General features: G+C 30.8%; 2 protein-coding genes across 6 annotated transcripts in view; one reads left to right on the top strand and one right to left on the bottom strand.

The window, feature by feature from the left end:
• Window positions 1-14,987, top strand: part of LOC105254207 (clavesin-2) — a 27,581-nt gene extending 12,594 nt beyond the window's left edge. For 2 of the 3 annotated variants that reach the window (XM_011262731.3, XM_011262729.3), the window contains exons 2-6: window positions 3,148-3,339; window positions 4,006-4,210; window positions 4,721-4,844; window positions 5,292-5,504; window positions 5,920-7,074. In XM_011262731.3, the coding sequence (XP_011261033.2) occupies window positions 3,177-3,339; window positions 4,006-4,210; window positions 4,721-4,844; window positions 5,292-5,504; window positions 5,920-6,606 (1,392 nt within the window). In that variant the 5' untranslated portion in view covers window positions 3,148-3,176 and the 3' untranslated portion in view covers window positions 6,607-7,074. Of the gene's footprint in view, window positions 1-3,147; window positions 3,340-4,005; window positions 4,211-4,720; window positions 4,845-5,291; window positions 5,505-5,919; window positions 7,075-14,422 lie in introns of those variants that run through there. The other variant, XM_011262730.3, reaches the window with a different exon arrangement.
• LOC105254206 (fatty-acid amide hydrolase 2) lies at window positions 8,675-16,008 on the bottom strand. Of its 3 annotated transcripts, XM_011262727.3 has the most exons (10): window positions 15,740-16,008; window positions 15,624-15,645; window positions 11,623-11,830; window positions 10,973-11,176; window positions 10,565-10,770; window positions 10,091-10,233; window positions 9,834-10,012; window positions 9,307-9,696; window positions 9,021-9,203; window positions 8,675-8,938 (listed from the first exon to the last, which is right to left on the bottom strand). In XM_011262727.3, exons 3-10 carry the CDS (start codon window positions 11,794-11,796, stop codon window positions 8,843-8,845), a joined length of 1,575 nt encoding a protein of 524 aa, XP_011261029.1. In that variant the 5' UTR covers window positions 11,797-11,830; window positions 15,624-15,645; window positions 15,740-16,008; the 3' UTR covers window positions 8,675-8,842. The 3 variants fall into 3 exon arrangements, with proteins under 3 accessions (XP_011261029.1, XP_011261030.1, XP_011261028.1); XM_011262728.3 differs by lacking the exons at window positions 15,624-15,645; window positions 15,740-16,008 and adding an exon at window positions 15,539-15,620; XM_011262726.3 differs by lacking the exon at window positions 15,624-15,645 and having other exon boundaries at window positions 8,676-8,938.

Raw genomic sequence — 16,008 nt, 5'->3', positions numbered from 1 at the left:
TTAAATTGCCTTCTTAAAAGATTAATGTTACCTGTTACATAATTATACATAGAATAGCATTAATGCTAAGTTATTTGAAGATAAAGCTGATACGCAAACTGCGACTGTCATATGTAAACTGTTTTAAAAAAAGTGTCCGAACGTACATTCCACATGAAAAGAAATGTATCTACTTAATATTCCATTGTCGAAATTTTCGAAAAAAGATCCATGAATCTTTTCCCCAAGTATCTATAACATTGAGATTTGCAGAGAAATTTCATCGGCAATATTGCAAAGATAAATTTAATGAAAGCTCAAGATACTATTCGCAAGACTTCGGACATGTAAATACGCACATTTAAATACATCGTTGTTATGACAGATATTGTCTAGGTTTGTCAAATCCAAAAATTATCGGACATTTTTTTCGTCTTCGGAAACAAAATCGGATAGAAACAGTAATAATAAAATTAGATTAAATGCTAAATTTTATAAGAAATGATTTACAATATTGCTTTCAAATTAAAAAAAATAGAATTTGGATAAATTTCATTTTATTATTTAAATGTACGTAAAAATCAGACACGTTCGGTTTGACTTGTCAACCGGGCACCGGACAAGATTCCTGAAAATCTGATAGTCCAGGTCAAAACCAGACGGTTGACACCAACCCTAGTGCTATCTCGCTCATAAACAGATGCAATGATGGGATATCCCATCGATGGTGGACGATTTTTCGCGTGGGATTACAATAGAGCGAGTGCAAGGAGAGCACGATGAGTCAGCGGCGAGTCGATAACCGGCTTCAACCGCGCTCTCTCTCCTCGCGCTATCTCCTTCTCTCTTGTTCGAACTCTTTCCCTGTTCCGTTTCTTTCTTTCATCTCTCGTACCGTAATCTGCCGGTGATTCTCCTCGTTCCTCGTCTCTTCATGTTCCTCATGTTCTGACACTTGGCTACGAATCCGCGAGTTCGAATAACTCCTATCATTGTGCACGGTTTGTTTGACTACATAAGTGCATCTCATCTTTTAATCTTCCTGATTGGGAACGATAGAGAATCAAATTAGAAAGGATCTCGATATTCTTTATATAACGCTTTCACGTAAGTACAATGTATTGTCTCTTTTTTTTTATATTTTATGTTTGGTTACGTTTGGTTACACTTGCGCCAAAGCTTTGTATTGTAATCCTTTTTATCTCTTGGTGTTATAATTAGGTCTGACTGTTCATAGATTTTAATATGCGTACCAGTGCGTGTCGGGTTTACATTGTATTATCAAGGTAATAGGCTATCGGTTTCGACAAACTTTAAAGAGACGGAAATAGATCTGACGTAACGAGTACGGGTACGTTATAACTCTTGTTATATTGTAAGCTGATATTATATTTCCTACTAAACTCTCTTTATCGCTAATAGTTTACATCCTTATTAATCGAAGAAAAATGGTGTGTTTCAATACATTTTGCAATTTATGTAGATAACCCATTTTCTTGTATAAAATATATGTAAGAAATATCAATGAATGTCTAATAATAGAATTACTATGATATGTGATATGTCAAAAATAATTTTGACTTGAGTATTTTATTAATTTATTAATTTATGGGATACCTGAGTATCATTTTTTTTTCTTTCTTTCTCTTTCTCTCTCCCTTACTCTCTTTTTGAAACCGGCTCTGAATTGCTTCAGAATACCGTTTAATTTTACGATTCATCTTCTCTGGACAATGACTTTCGTCATGTTTTCCTACCTTCTTCTTGTGTTAATAATAAATAGAAATTAAACAGTTATTTTTTGATGACTAAAAATTTTCTATTTTCTATTTTAGACTTCTTAAAATAAAATGTAGAAATTTTAATGTCCATTTTTTAAATGAAGGAATTAGATATTTTCCACATTCAACTTTTGCTTAATGTCTCGGTAATATTATATCCCGAGTTTCTCGAAGCACTCGACTCGATTGTGTGGACGAGTTAGCGACTGAGAAAGTATAAGGGATCGCAAATCGATCGCTTGTCTGTTGCAAGGTCGTGCGAAACTTTCGCGAAATAATTATCCGAACCGGTCGAAAGAACCGCTCGCGCAACACGCGCTTCTTACAAGGACAGTTCTCCATGAATCATCGTTTGGTGCAATGTGCCTGAATGTTGGATGATGATGATGTTGGATGTATGAAAGAAATAAAATATGCGAAATGAAAGCTTTGGCGAGTGCAATTGAGCCGCGTTTTTATCGTGATTTATGATATAAACCGTGATTACGTGTATTATTTATTCAGTGGGAGCGGCTTTTAACAAGATACGCCACTTTCCGAATCAATCATCGAACGTTACATATGTACATACGTTTTACGTGCTCGAATACTATAATGTTATTCGCAGCAGCATTCGCTTTTATCAGGCACGTTTTTATGTCACTTGTGTTTAATCAGTTGTGTTATTTTTTCATAATTTTGCATCATTAATAATTAAAAATCGAATCATTTATTATATCTAATATATATATCGAGATGAATATAATTTTCTGCGTACGTCTCTCTTCAAGAAGAATGCATTTCTCGCTTTACGATACTTTTGATCTAGTTTTCATTTCGAATTTATTTTTCTTTTTAAACTTGAACGAGAAATAAATTTTTGTCATTTTGCCAAAATGTATACATATATATAATTTATATTTAAAAAAATTTTGTTTGATAAAATTTCTTATTAAATCTTTATTACATGGGAATAATAATTGTGCTTTTGTGTGGTTTATCTTTTCTGTCAAGCAATTATTAATCATAAATAAAATATTTTATATAATAGCCGATATTCCTATAATAAAAATTCTTAATTAAACTTAATTAAACTTTAACTGTAAAAAAATACACGATTCAAGATATTTTAAATAGAAAAACTTAATAAGATAAGAGAAGATATATTAATAAAAATAATTTAGCACAATGGATTTTCCTCACAACGACTATATAATATATATAATCTATAATAATAATAATAATAATAATAATATATCACGTATAATACCTTCAAAAATACATACATCGATATTCAGAAAATATCATTTTAAAAATAATTATAATATTTCTGGTACATAAAATCTTTTTTTATGTACCAGAATAAAAATATGTATAATAAAAAATCTTGTTTATTCCAATGTTTCAGATTGACGTGCTTGCAAGAAAAATAGCGAAATGTCCGAATATTGCGAATATATGTGGTGTGATCCCGTACGTGGTCACAATAGCGTCGCCTTGGCACGTAGTATTTACGAGGAGGGAGGCAAGTTCGATAAGCGTGACAAGAAGTTAGCCATTAAAACTGTCAGAGCTATACTTCGGCAAATGCCGGATGTAGGTAGGTAAAATGGAATCATAAGTATAAAATATAACTATATCGATATCAGATTATTGCATTTTGTGACACACGTGAAGTTAAAATAATATTAGAAGCTAAAATTATGATTTAATAATATAATTTAAAATTTAATATAATTTAATAATTTAAAATTTAATTTATTAAATTCTATTAAAGTCTATCATGATTTAATATTAAATTTACTTTTTTCTTCTTTACTTTACAAAGTTATCTTCTTATCTAATTTAATGTTTTTTTTAACAAAGTGATATAAATTCCTTAGTTCGCCTTATTTTAATCAAAATATATATTCAACAAATATATAAATAGCAATTACTGTAAGATAATAATGTAAAGCATGAATTAAATAATATATTGAGATGAATAAAAGAAATATGTGTAGCAAAAAAAGAAAAAAAATCGAATCATTTTATTGGAAATTGAAATATCGAAAATATGCAGTTTTTATGATCTCTTGAGCAAAAGTTAATTCTCTACCTAATTGAAAAAGCGAAGAAAGATCGATCATTTATAATCAAATGCGAAGAATATTGAAATGTTCCGCGCGTATTTTCCGGGTAATGTCCGCATTCGGATTGCTTCCGGTCGTGCGTTTTTGCGGGTAGCATTACAATGACGATCAGTCTCCGTCTCTGTTGTCCCTAGACTTGGAGAGTTGCACGGATGAATATATTACGCGCTTCCTGTTGGCCCGGAAGTATCGCACCGAGCAAGCAGCTGCACTGATAGCCGCTTATCAGGCGCAAATAGCGCATCGCCAGGATATCTTCGGCAACCTCACCGCTCGGGATTCCGCTTTGCAACGCGCGCTTCGCGCTGGCATACCAGGTGTTCTGCCCGCACGAGATAAGTAAGTACAGATATGTGTGTGTGTGTGTGTATGTGTATCTATAATAAGAAAGTACTGCGGATTAAGGAATAACGAGGGATAAACTCGTGATTTATAACAACCGTTATATTTATTCTTACAATTTTTTACTACAATCAGCACTTGGTACTGCAAATATAATATATGCAATTATTATAATAAAAAATTGTATATTATTGTATATTATATTTGCATAATATAATGTATAATATATTATGCAAGTACAATTAATACAGCTTCATCCTTCGTATAATTTGTATAATTTGTATAACGAAACACTTTCGATTAATGATTTATTTAATGTTTAAAATAAAAAGTATGCCTGATAAATTGAGATAATTTAAGACAATAGACATGGAGAAACAAAAACTTATTTTTTTAAATTATTATTATAATGATTTGGATAAACAGCTGTTTATTTATGATACTTATATTTTTTAATTATCTTCTGATTTTATGCATTATTTTTTATTTTATTATGAATCAATGTAGGAAAGGCAGATGCGTGCTGGTTATTTTAGCATCGCAATGGGATCCCATAGCTGTGCCCGCATTGTCCGTTCAACGAGCTATCTTCTTAGTTCTGGAAATACTTATTCAGGACCCTCGAAATCAGGTGCAAGTCATTTACATCATTAACAATTAATTTTTATTTCATGGATTTATTTCGCGGATTATTTATATTACTTTATCTCTTATTTTTATTAAAAATTGATGGCTTTTACGAAAGATTTATCGCTTATTACAAATTTATGATTTACGAAATATTTGTGTTATATATTTAAAAATTGTAAAGCTATTTATTTGCACTTTGTGTGTTTTATAAAAAAATCACACATACACATATTGAACTATAAAAATATATATTCTACAAAATATATCAATATAAAAAATACATATATATGTATATATCGAGTTTCCATGCTTTGACGGTAATTTATATTTTACAAAGTGTTTTCAAACTGCAATTTCATTCAATTTCTACGTCCGATCCAGACAGAATGTTTATTTGTAACTGGAATTATCACATGTTTCCTGAACGATGACTTGTATTTTTTTCCAGCAATGTGGTTTCGTCGTTGTGGTAGACTGGAGCGGATTCTCGTTACGGCAGGGTAGCGCGCTGGGTGCAGCGGCTTTGCGAAACCTAATAGCTGCTCTACGTGGGCGATTTCCTGCCCGATTCAAAGCGATACACTTCCTTTCAGCGCCCCTGTACGTCCAGGCGACTCTGGCTCTGGTGAAGCCATTTCTGGATGAGAAAACGCGAAATAAGGTGAGACGCGATGCAGATGATTCATCGCATTATGTACACGAATAAATTGCCAGGATACATCGCATGATTATATTTCAATGCACACGAAATGTAATTCAATTATATAGGTAAAATTTTATATTTTTATAATATTTATCATAACAAAAATTGGACTTGAAAATTTAATTTTAATTACTTACACTTTTTATCCCATCCAAGAAATATTTAAAATATAATAGAAATTAATCTCTATCATTTAATGTGCACGTAAATAAACAAACATAATTCGAAACAAATGTCATAAAATAAGAGTCTCTGCAAAAATCGATATCTTCGATGTAAGATTCTATACAAATTATCATTGCTCAGGCGCCTCAGATAACTGTCAAGTATATACATCAAGAAAAGCCGTTAACGTTCGTCTTTTTATTTACAGATCTATCTGCACGGTAACAATCTCAGCACGCTCCACGAGCATCTGCCAACGGACATCTTGCCGGCGGAGCTCGGTGGAACGGGACCAGCCTTCAACCCGGGATTATGGGCCGAGCCGGTCATCCACTTGGCGATGAAAGAGGCCGAGCTCGCCGCCGCTACCACGGCCACCAAAAAGGGAAAAGAGCAGCCCGCTGATCAGAATATGCACGTACAAAAACAGACCAACGGGTCAAAAACCGCAAACGGAAACCATCTGAGGAGCCACGGCTCGACAGTCTTGACGAATGTGGATAAAACGCTCTTGAACAATCAAGCGAAACTTTCTTCCGAAAAAACGCAAACGGATGTAGAATTAAACATAATAAATAAGCAATCGGACGAACAGAGAGAAACGACGAAGTTTACGACAAAAAACGGCGAGAATAATACTGAAGAACTATCGGTACTGGAACGAGACAGTAATGGAAACGAGAGACATCATTTCGACGACAGAACGGATCAGTTAAGGGATGACCTGGCGTTTCTCGACCCGGAGATCAACTTGAATGAGTTCGAAATGATTCCCAGCAGATCGGGCTGCCAGAGCAGCAAGAATAATTCGTTGGATAATAGATTAGAAGGAAAGGCTCTCATCATCACTAGTAATAGAGAGGCACCGTCAGAAAAAACAAATCTCATAACGTAACGCTAATCTCCTGTACAACAGGGTATTGCTTACTGATAGGTAGGTTTATCTTCTCTTTTTTTATAAATGATACGAATAGATAGCAGAATAGTCTGGGGTAGCGTAATTTTATTGATAATAGCAACGGATTTCCTTATAGACTAGAATGTAATTTGGTGCAGTGCTTTTTTTTCCTTTTGCTGAAACATAAAATCGATATATAAAATTTTTATATTGATCTTGACATATTATTAAAAGTAAGTATTAATTAAAAGCGCTGTGAAAAGTCCTCCAGTTTTCATGCATCTTTAGAATTTTTTAAAATTTTATATTTAAAAATATATTAAATACATTTTTTAAGTTAGAGTACAGAATAAAAGATAGAGGGAAAACATATTCAGCTTCCAATTTATTATCGTTATTAAATGTATTTAATTGTTGACAATTGTTGAATGTGGGGGGGATCGGCTTAAATTACATAAAAATAGTTCTTATTAAGATTATTTAATTGGTATCAGAGAAAGTATAATAAAACAATATGTATCTATTAAATATATAACAATATGTATCTATTAATATCTATTAAATATATTCAATATATACATATATTATTTCAATATATACATATATTATTTCTACATTTTGAAGTATAAAAATAAGAATGTGTGTTTCGAAAATTGACTATTTTTTTCAATTTGATTGAGAGTGAAACATAAATGAGTTGATAAATAAATGAGAATTGAATATGATATTATTTTATAAATCACGCGCATGTCATACAAATTTACAGATATAATTTCGCAATTCCATCGAAATTGCATTTGAAATTTAGCAACAAAAATATCTCTGATACACAATGTTACTTATATTTTTTTTAAATATAGAAAGACAGTCTTTAGATATTTATAAATTGAAATAAAATTTTCTCAGTTCGAACTATTTCAAAGAAACTATTGAAACTTGTTCTTCCAATATGATTGCGTATCTCATTAATAAATCTTTTTCATATTTGCATTTTAAATATATATGTATGTATATATGTGTGTAGTGTATTCCACAATAAAATATTTATTAAAATTAGTAAATCAAAAATATTCTTAAAATATATGCTTAAAATAAATGATTTGATATGCACTACAAGCATATTATAAATTTTTGACGTGATATAACACATACACACACGCGCGCGCGCGCGCGTTAGATACATATAAACTAAAATAACATTTTAAACGCACAACAATATTTTGTTTTATATTATACCGACAAAAAGTACTTAATTCATTTTGAAAGGTATCTCTCAATATGCATATTTTTGTGGAAGTATTAATAAATAGTTTACATGTGTCAACATATATGGCAGAGTAGTGGAAAAAGGAATTAATGGATATAGATAAGAATATAATTATGAAAAATAAAATAATATAATACAAATTTATTTCTTGGTAGATAAAATATATGTATAAATATATATATATATATATATATATATAAATTCTCAACATATCAATACATATTTTAAATAACATTGAACGTCTTATATCATCACCAAAAGCACCCTCCTACCATCTGAGTTTACATATATCACGTATGAAAATAGAAAATTCTATGTAGAAATCTATGAGGTATATATAAATATACTGATTTAAGATATATAATTGTGAATATATACAATTATTTTGTCATATATATTTGAGAAAAAATTCAGGTTTTTTTCTTTTCTCATGTAAGAGTGCACATACGCGATGGCATTCCAATTTTATATCAAATTAGATAATACTGTCTCAATATCAGTACAATTGGCTATGTGAATATTGATCGCAACATTAATCATTATATTATATCAAGGAATCCTAATCAACAATTGGTCACAAAATTGAAAAAGAATACAATTCTCATATTTAGAGATATTATAATACAAATATTTTCTTGGAACTTCATAAATGCATTAATAATAATGTATCGTGTACTCTGTATCATGAAACTTACAAAATATCAAGTAATGTAACAAATTATACATTTTATATTAAATGCATATACATATATATATATATATAATAAATGTCAAATATATAATATCTTCATATATATATATATATATATGTTTGTACTTTATCTTGATAATGTATTCGCACATATGAAATCTTTGATATAAATAGTTCACAATACTTTACAAGAAAAAGATGGCAGGGTTTGGTAAGATGAGGCGTTATGTGTATGCCATTCATTCATTGAATTATTGTCTATGATAGTACTGATGTTAAACTATTGCCGGAGGTACCCAGCCTCCGAAACCTCGTTCCAATTCTTCTGCAACAGCAAGTGTCAAACGATCTTGGTGAAGTCCTGCTACGACCTGTGTGATTAAAAAAATATGTTATTTAAAACGTGATATCTTTATAATTTTACGTAAAAATATCATGCAATGCAATATGCACCTGTATACCAATGGGAAGCCCTTGTTTATTTAAACCTAACGGACAAGCCGTAGCTGGTAGGCCTAACACATTAATTATTGCAGTGTAAGAAAAATTGAACGGTTTGAACAACGGTTCATAATGCATTGGAGCTGCAGTTGGATGGGTTGGATACAAAAACACACCATCCTCTCCCAAAATATCCTGAGAAACAGAAAAAGTGTTATACAAAAATTAATATTGCAAATAATATGGTAGGATTCAAACAATTCATATTATATATAAATTTCTCTTTAAAGAATTGCACCTTAAACTCTTGACGGAGATCTTTACTTTGTTGCATAAGTCGAATGTGTTCTTCACTTCCATATTTGATACCGAATCTTTCGAATGCGGCAGTGAGAAGAGCAACCAAGGTGTGATCGCTCATAAATAGCATCCACTTAACGAATTCCCACCAAATATTGATGTGACCTTTCCTATTGGTTAACTCGTATGAAAAGTCCTTTTCATCTTTGGCTGTCATATTTGCCATCCAGAGAGCTATTCCCTTTTTTAATTTCTTTATAGACAATTTTGTAGCTTTAATTTTGTGCGCCTTCTCAAAATACTTCAATATTCTTCTCATTGCATCCTTTATTTCTGGATCCACGGGGGAAATTAGATATTGACCGCCGTCGTCCTCCATATAATAAATCTAAATCCGTACAGAACATCGTTTCATGTTTATTATATGATAAACTTATTAACCTCGTTTTTCCTTGCAAAAGCATGTATATATAAAGTAACATTAGGTTAAAGAGAAGTTAACTATGGAATGTTAAATCAATTTGCCTTGATTTGTGAGATATCCACTTTTTGATCCAGCTTCAGTAGGTCGACATTCTTATTTGCGAGTATCTTAAGAGTTAATGTAATATCTTGCGCGTATCTACACATTGGTCCAATGGCGAGTAATTGATCTTGGTCATCACTGTGCGCACTAGGATATTGACCATCATTAGAGACTATTCCTATAATAAAAATGATATTGTCGTGAGAAGTCGATAATAAGAAACATGCACGTTAGTCAAATTTTCAATTTTCCTCACCCTTAGATGGTTTATGGCCAAAAATCCCATTAAAAAATGCCGGCATACGAATAGAGCCGCCAATATCTGAGCCAATTCCAAGCGGCGATCCAGCTGCTGCTTGTATGCAACCTTCGCCACCCGAAGAACCGCCTACAATGTGTCTGAAAGTGAATTATAATGAAAAAAGTCGTAAAGGAAAATAAAAAATATTGTCGATTACAATTTTTGTTATATACTTAAATTCAAAGTAAAATATTGGAAATTGGATTATATCGTAGATTATATCTATTAACATACATATTGAACATTAAATTAAAATATAATAGTTAATTTTATACTATCAATCGTTATAACGTCTACTAATAAAACTGATTTATTTTATATTTATTTTTTGTATTTTGTATTTTTTCAATAATTTAAAATTTTGATAAATAATTTAATAAACTTTAATGAATATTGTCACATATACTATATATTATGCCGATAATGTACCTCGTATTGTAGGGATTCTTGGTGGTACCAAACAGATAGTTAGTGCTTTCCCACCACATTGCCAACTCTGAAACATTTGTCAATGCCAGAGGTATAGCTCCAGCTGACCTCATTAATTTTATCACTTCTGCATCTCTATCAGCAACAATGTTCTTTCTTATAACTAGGCCAGCTGTCTGATGCATGTTCGCCATCCTGATACAGTCCTGCGATATAATAATTGAAAAGTCATAAAGTAATTGAAAAATTATAATAATTAAAATTTTCCCTCTTAGATTATAATCGCACAATTTTATGATATTAATATAGATGATATGAAGATAAAAACCAAATCGTTATCATTAATCTCTTTATTATATCTTTCTATTAGCTAATGAAATTGAAAATTGATGAAAATATAAAAATTACCTTGGTAGTAAAAGGTACACCAAACAATGGTTTCTCTTTGGCCAACAAATCTGCGGACGGAGCGTCCTGAGATTTCAATAATTCGTCACATTTTCTTGCTTCCTCAAGAGCTTCCTTAAAACGTTCTGCGACTACACAGTTGAGTATCGGTTGAATTTCTTTAATTCTTTCTATATATGAAGATATCACTTCCTCTGAAGTTAACTGTGAATGATAAGCAATTGCATTATCAACTTAATCGGTATAATAAGCAAATGTATCGCATAAGTAGATGAGAATTAGATATTTTTATTGTGATAAGGACCAAAGAAGAAAGAAGGCTATTTTTTATATATATAAAATAATTAACGAAACAAAAAGATAGAAAATATAATATATTTATAGGAATCGTTGTATGATTTGGGATTCATATTATATTTTTGTTATATTTATTATATATATATATATATATATATATATATATATAAATTTAGATATTATAATGCTATTAGTCATGTAATGAAATAGATTTTGTCCTTCTTTTGTCATTAGACGATTTGAAACAGGAAATAGATTAAAATCTATGAAGAATGATTTGAAACAGAAATAAACTATTGAGAATGATCGAAAAAAAGATTCAGCAAAGAGTTTAAGGATAAAAAGAGACTTACTTGTCTATTTCGAATTTTTAACGCTAAAGTAGTCGCGCTGTGTAAGAGAGTTAAATCTTTGATAGGTGGTTGAGATTCTGCCGGTCCACTGATGTACGCAATTAATAGTAATATTCCTCTCACGATCAGTTCCAGAAAGCGATGGAGCACGTTCAGCATTTGCCTAATTTGCATCTTGCCACGCGTTTGCCCTTCAATTGATATTCACCTGTAAAGAGAAAAAGTTTAATCCATGCTTTTCATTATTCTAATGCATTCATATTGCCGAGTTAGTCGAAATACATGCAAGTTTTAATTAAAATGCAGTTCCAAACTACATTCTTAAAAGCAGTTTAACCACATTCTTTAAGAGATATTTTTAAATGCATTTTAAAAGAATGACATGTAAAATGCATTTAAAGATTTTAAAAAGAGCAATTTTTAAATACATTTACATTTTACATTAATTGTAAAAATTCCTTTTTCCTAAATTTAATTTCGTAAATATAATAATAAAATTCATTATAAATTAAACTTTATTAATAAATTTCTCTCGTTATGTGTTTGAAATGAGATTATCTCGATGTGTGCACAAGATAATATGTGAGTATATTTGATCGCGATATAATTAAAATTTTTAATTTATGTTTCTCTATGCATTTGCATATATATATATATATATATATATATATATATATATTCCTCTATGCATTTGCATATATATATATATATATATATATATATATATATATATCATTCGTATAAATTACATATCATCTATGTTTTCATATATTATCTAACATTATAAAATACAATGTTTTCAATTCTCTTAACGAATTTAGTATTAAATTTATTACTAAATTAAAGCATACATTTATCGTAATTAAAATAGATTGCGATAGGAAAGATATTAGGATAAAAAAAAGGTTTAATTTTTTATTACTTCGTGTTTAATCATAAATATGATGTAAAAAAAAAGATGAAAATTATAAAACATAAAATTATATGTTATCATCATATTGTGTAAATTTTACATATATATTATATATATATATATATATATATATATATATATATATATAATTTATTTTCTAATTCTACATTTTATAGAACATATTATGTTAAAGAAAAATAACTGATATTCTTTAATATCTTTTTATTATAAAAAGAAAACATAAAAAACAAAATTATGGATCAAAGTGCAAAGTTGACCGATTTAGTAAAAAATCGCTGAATAGGTCTATAATTCTGTAATAAGGAATAACGATACAACATTTAGTAAACAATATATTGCACAATATATCATGTGCGATTATGTGTTCTCTTCTCACTTTACAACAATGATTTAACCGATACGTTGGTGATAAATGACAGTCATAATAAGTAAGAGGCGAGACGCATAATCAGTGCAAGAAAAATCGCATTAATATTCCTAGATCGATCCAAGAGCTAGGATTCAACAACATGCTTACGCACTTGTCACAGTGAATAACCATTAATGATGTAATCGGAAAATTACGTATCAAGGTTGACAGACACAATACGCTTTAAATAGCTTTACAAATAACAAAATTAAGAGGACAACTGTATGTACTTTTGCGTCTACAGTTAAGTTTTTCACACACAATTTGCCTTCATTCACACATAATTGTTAAAATTTTAATGATAACATTATTATATTTAACACTGAAAGATAAAGAGACTTTGAGACTCAAACTTTAAAAGTACAAGTTTTCACATAATATTTCACAATAATAATTTAATATAAAAACTCAGACTCAAACTAGATAAAAATGTAATATAATTTTGCTTGTTACATTATTGAAAAATTATAATAAATTATTATAAATTCTTAATCAATTTTTCTTTGAAGAGATCAAATTGCAAATTGATTACTTTTAATATATAATTCTTGTGTAATGTTAATATAATGAAATTAATATTTAATGTCAGAATATGTATAATAAATTATATAGTTCAGGATATATTTAATATTATATAAAATGAGGTTTATATAAATATATTTTTTATATTTTGGGACAAAATTAAACGACAAATTAGATTTATGTCCTTATTTTTCAGTAATGATCTCTAATATTTGTAAATTGTACGTTACTCGCATGTGTTTGACTGTTATATGTACTTTAAATGCCGACACAAAATGCTTCTCGTCGGTACAAGGTTATTTTGCAATCACTCGAGATAGACGATTAAAGTATTACCACGTACACGAATAAAGATAATACGATTGAAATGCAGTAGTGTAAGGGCAAGTGCGAGCAGAAAATTCAATAGTATCTTATTAAAGACGCACACACACACACACATTTCGAACGATGTGTCGGACATCTCGACGAATCTGTATTATTGTATTATAATCGATAGAATACTGTATTTTGAAAAAATATGTACACACGTTACATGTATTAACTCATCATCATTATTCGTCATTAAACCGTGTGTTACTGTTAATTAAGTCATTCGATGATATAAACTTCCTATCTACTCGCGCAAGTTTAAAGTTCATTTACTGTTGCGCATAATTTGCATTACACTTAAAAAAAGTTCTTTTAATATTTTTACAATTGACATCTTTTTAAGAGCGAAGTTTGCAATGCTGCACAATATTTAAATATAGAATCATGAATTATTAATACTTACCAGGAAAAATAGACTTCTAGCGAGCGAAATGAAGCGATATATAAACATGACAAAACCTTCCTCCATAAATAATCATCTCTTTATCATTGCATATAATTATATAATTGACATGTATATAAATTGTATTCGATTAATAATTTATTTCTCCTTCGTTTGGCAGGAACTGTAATGCGTGAGGATGGGAGGAGGACGCGGGGCAGCGAATCAATAATTAGCCAGGAATTAATTATTCGAGATTATCGAATTAATTACTCGAGATTATCGAATATCAAAAGCGCACGTCAGAAGTGGTTAAGATACTACCGGAGAAAAAATATAAAAAAAAATTATGTTGCACGCAAACGTCCCGTGACACTAGTGTATTTCCGATATATTAACGCGCTGACGTTAATACTTTTTTTTTATTTGTGATCGATTCTCGGAAATATGTGTGTGTGTGATATATCGTGGAATCGATTCCTAGAAATATGTATATATTATGTCTGCGATCTGATCGATCGTAGGAATTTCGCCGACCGGAAAAGCTATTTAACTTGTAGTCATATATCAGTCGTTGACATTCACTTAGCTTAGAACTCGCTTTCTCGCTTTCTCTCTTTCTCTCTTTCTCTCATCAAGGGATTGTCAAGAAAAGCGACTTGTTCTGAAATACACCAGTGAATAATTAAGGAGGAACTGGACGGATCAGTTACATCAAAATTTATTTCGAGGTCGATGAATTTGACGTTGCGCACTTTTAGCCTTTTATAATATAAAATCAATCATAACTTTGCGTATGTATGTGTGTGTGAATTAAAGCAAAGATTCTTTCTATAAAATATAATTTAATTAAAAATATAATTTTTCAAAATATTCTATATTTCGCAAATATTCTAATTTAAATATTATATAATTATCTTATGTGAAACTTAATTTCTATAATAATTATACCATGACTTTAACTTGTACTTGTACATAAAAATGAAAACTTTAATTCTACAGAGCAAATCTTCACCTCAACTCACACAAATTAATTACTCTTACGTTTTAAAAGCGCTTCGTGCAATATCAAACTCACGAATCTTGCATTAGATTTATTAACTTTTACAGCTGATCCGTCCAGTTCCTCTTTAACAGGCTCCATCGGAAGCCGACCGTTTTAACCGATGATGTTGTTATTTATAATTCTCAGCCGTGAAACACGCGCGGTTCTCACGAGATGACTATTTCTTCCTCCTGCGAGATATCAACGTACGATAAGCCACGCACTGATGAATCGATCCCGAAGGAATCTTACCGCGTTCACGACGAATCTCTCCGCTATGATACTATGATCTCTCGCAGGAATAAACTACCCGATTTATGGTTGTTTGGACGCTTACGCGTTTTGATGCGCCGCGTCAGCTAAAGAGAAAGGAAAATTAGAGTCAAGGAGAGAATTTATTCAGCGTGAATCTGACCGGGCGGATACGAGAGGCGAGAGCCGACAAGAACTCACCGATGAGGCGAACGGTTCGAAGGAGTCATCGACGACAAGGACGATGTTTACACGAGATGCAATCCGCTCTATGTCCGCCTTGTTCGGCCGTGTCGGCGATTTTTTTATTTTCGACCACCAGATAAACGTCGACTGCCGCCGCGATCGCGACTCGCTTCTTTCAAGGAGCGATGAGCACACTGACATCGACGAACAGCCACCCACCCACCGTATTCACCGTATATATACGTAGATATATGTGTGTACATGCGTACATGAATATGCCACCG

This window comes from Camponotus floridanus, unplaced genomic scaffold, assembly GCF_003227725.1.
Source record: "Camponotus floridanus strain SB8 unplaced genomic scaffold, Cflo_v7.5 scaffold22, whole genome shotgun sequence".
Lineage (NCBI taxonomy): Eukaryota > Metazoa > Arthropoda > Insecta > Hymenoptera > Formicidae > Camponotus > Camponotus floridanus.
Note: the sequence above shows the minus strand (reverse complement) of the source record. Positions and strands in the feature narration are given on the sequence as shown.

Bases quoted from the DNA above. Each gene is read 5' to 3' on its own strand.
- LOC105254206 (XM_011262727.3), bottom strand. From the start codon at position 11,796: ATGCAAATTAGGCAAATGCTGAACGTGCTCCATCGCTTTCTGGAACTG. The intron at 10,013-10,090 runs GTGAGGAAAATT...TTTTTATTATAG, and splicing joins TGGCCATAAACCATCTAAGG to GAATAGTCTCTAATGATGGT. The intron at 9,204-9,306 runs GTGCAATTCTTT...TCTGTTTCTCAG, and splicing joins ATCTCCGTCAAGAGTTTAAG to GATATTTTGGGAGAGGATGG.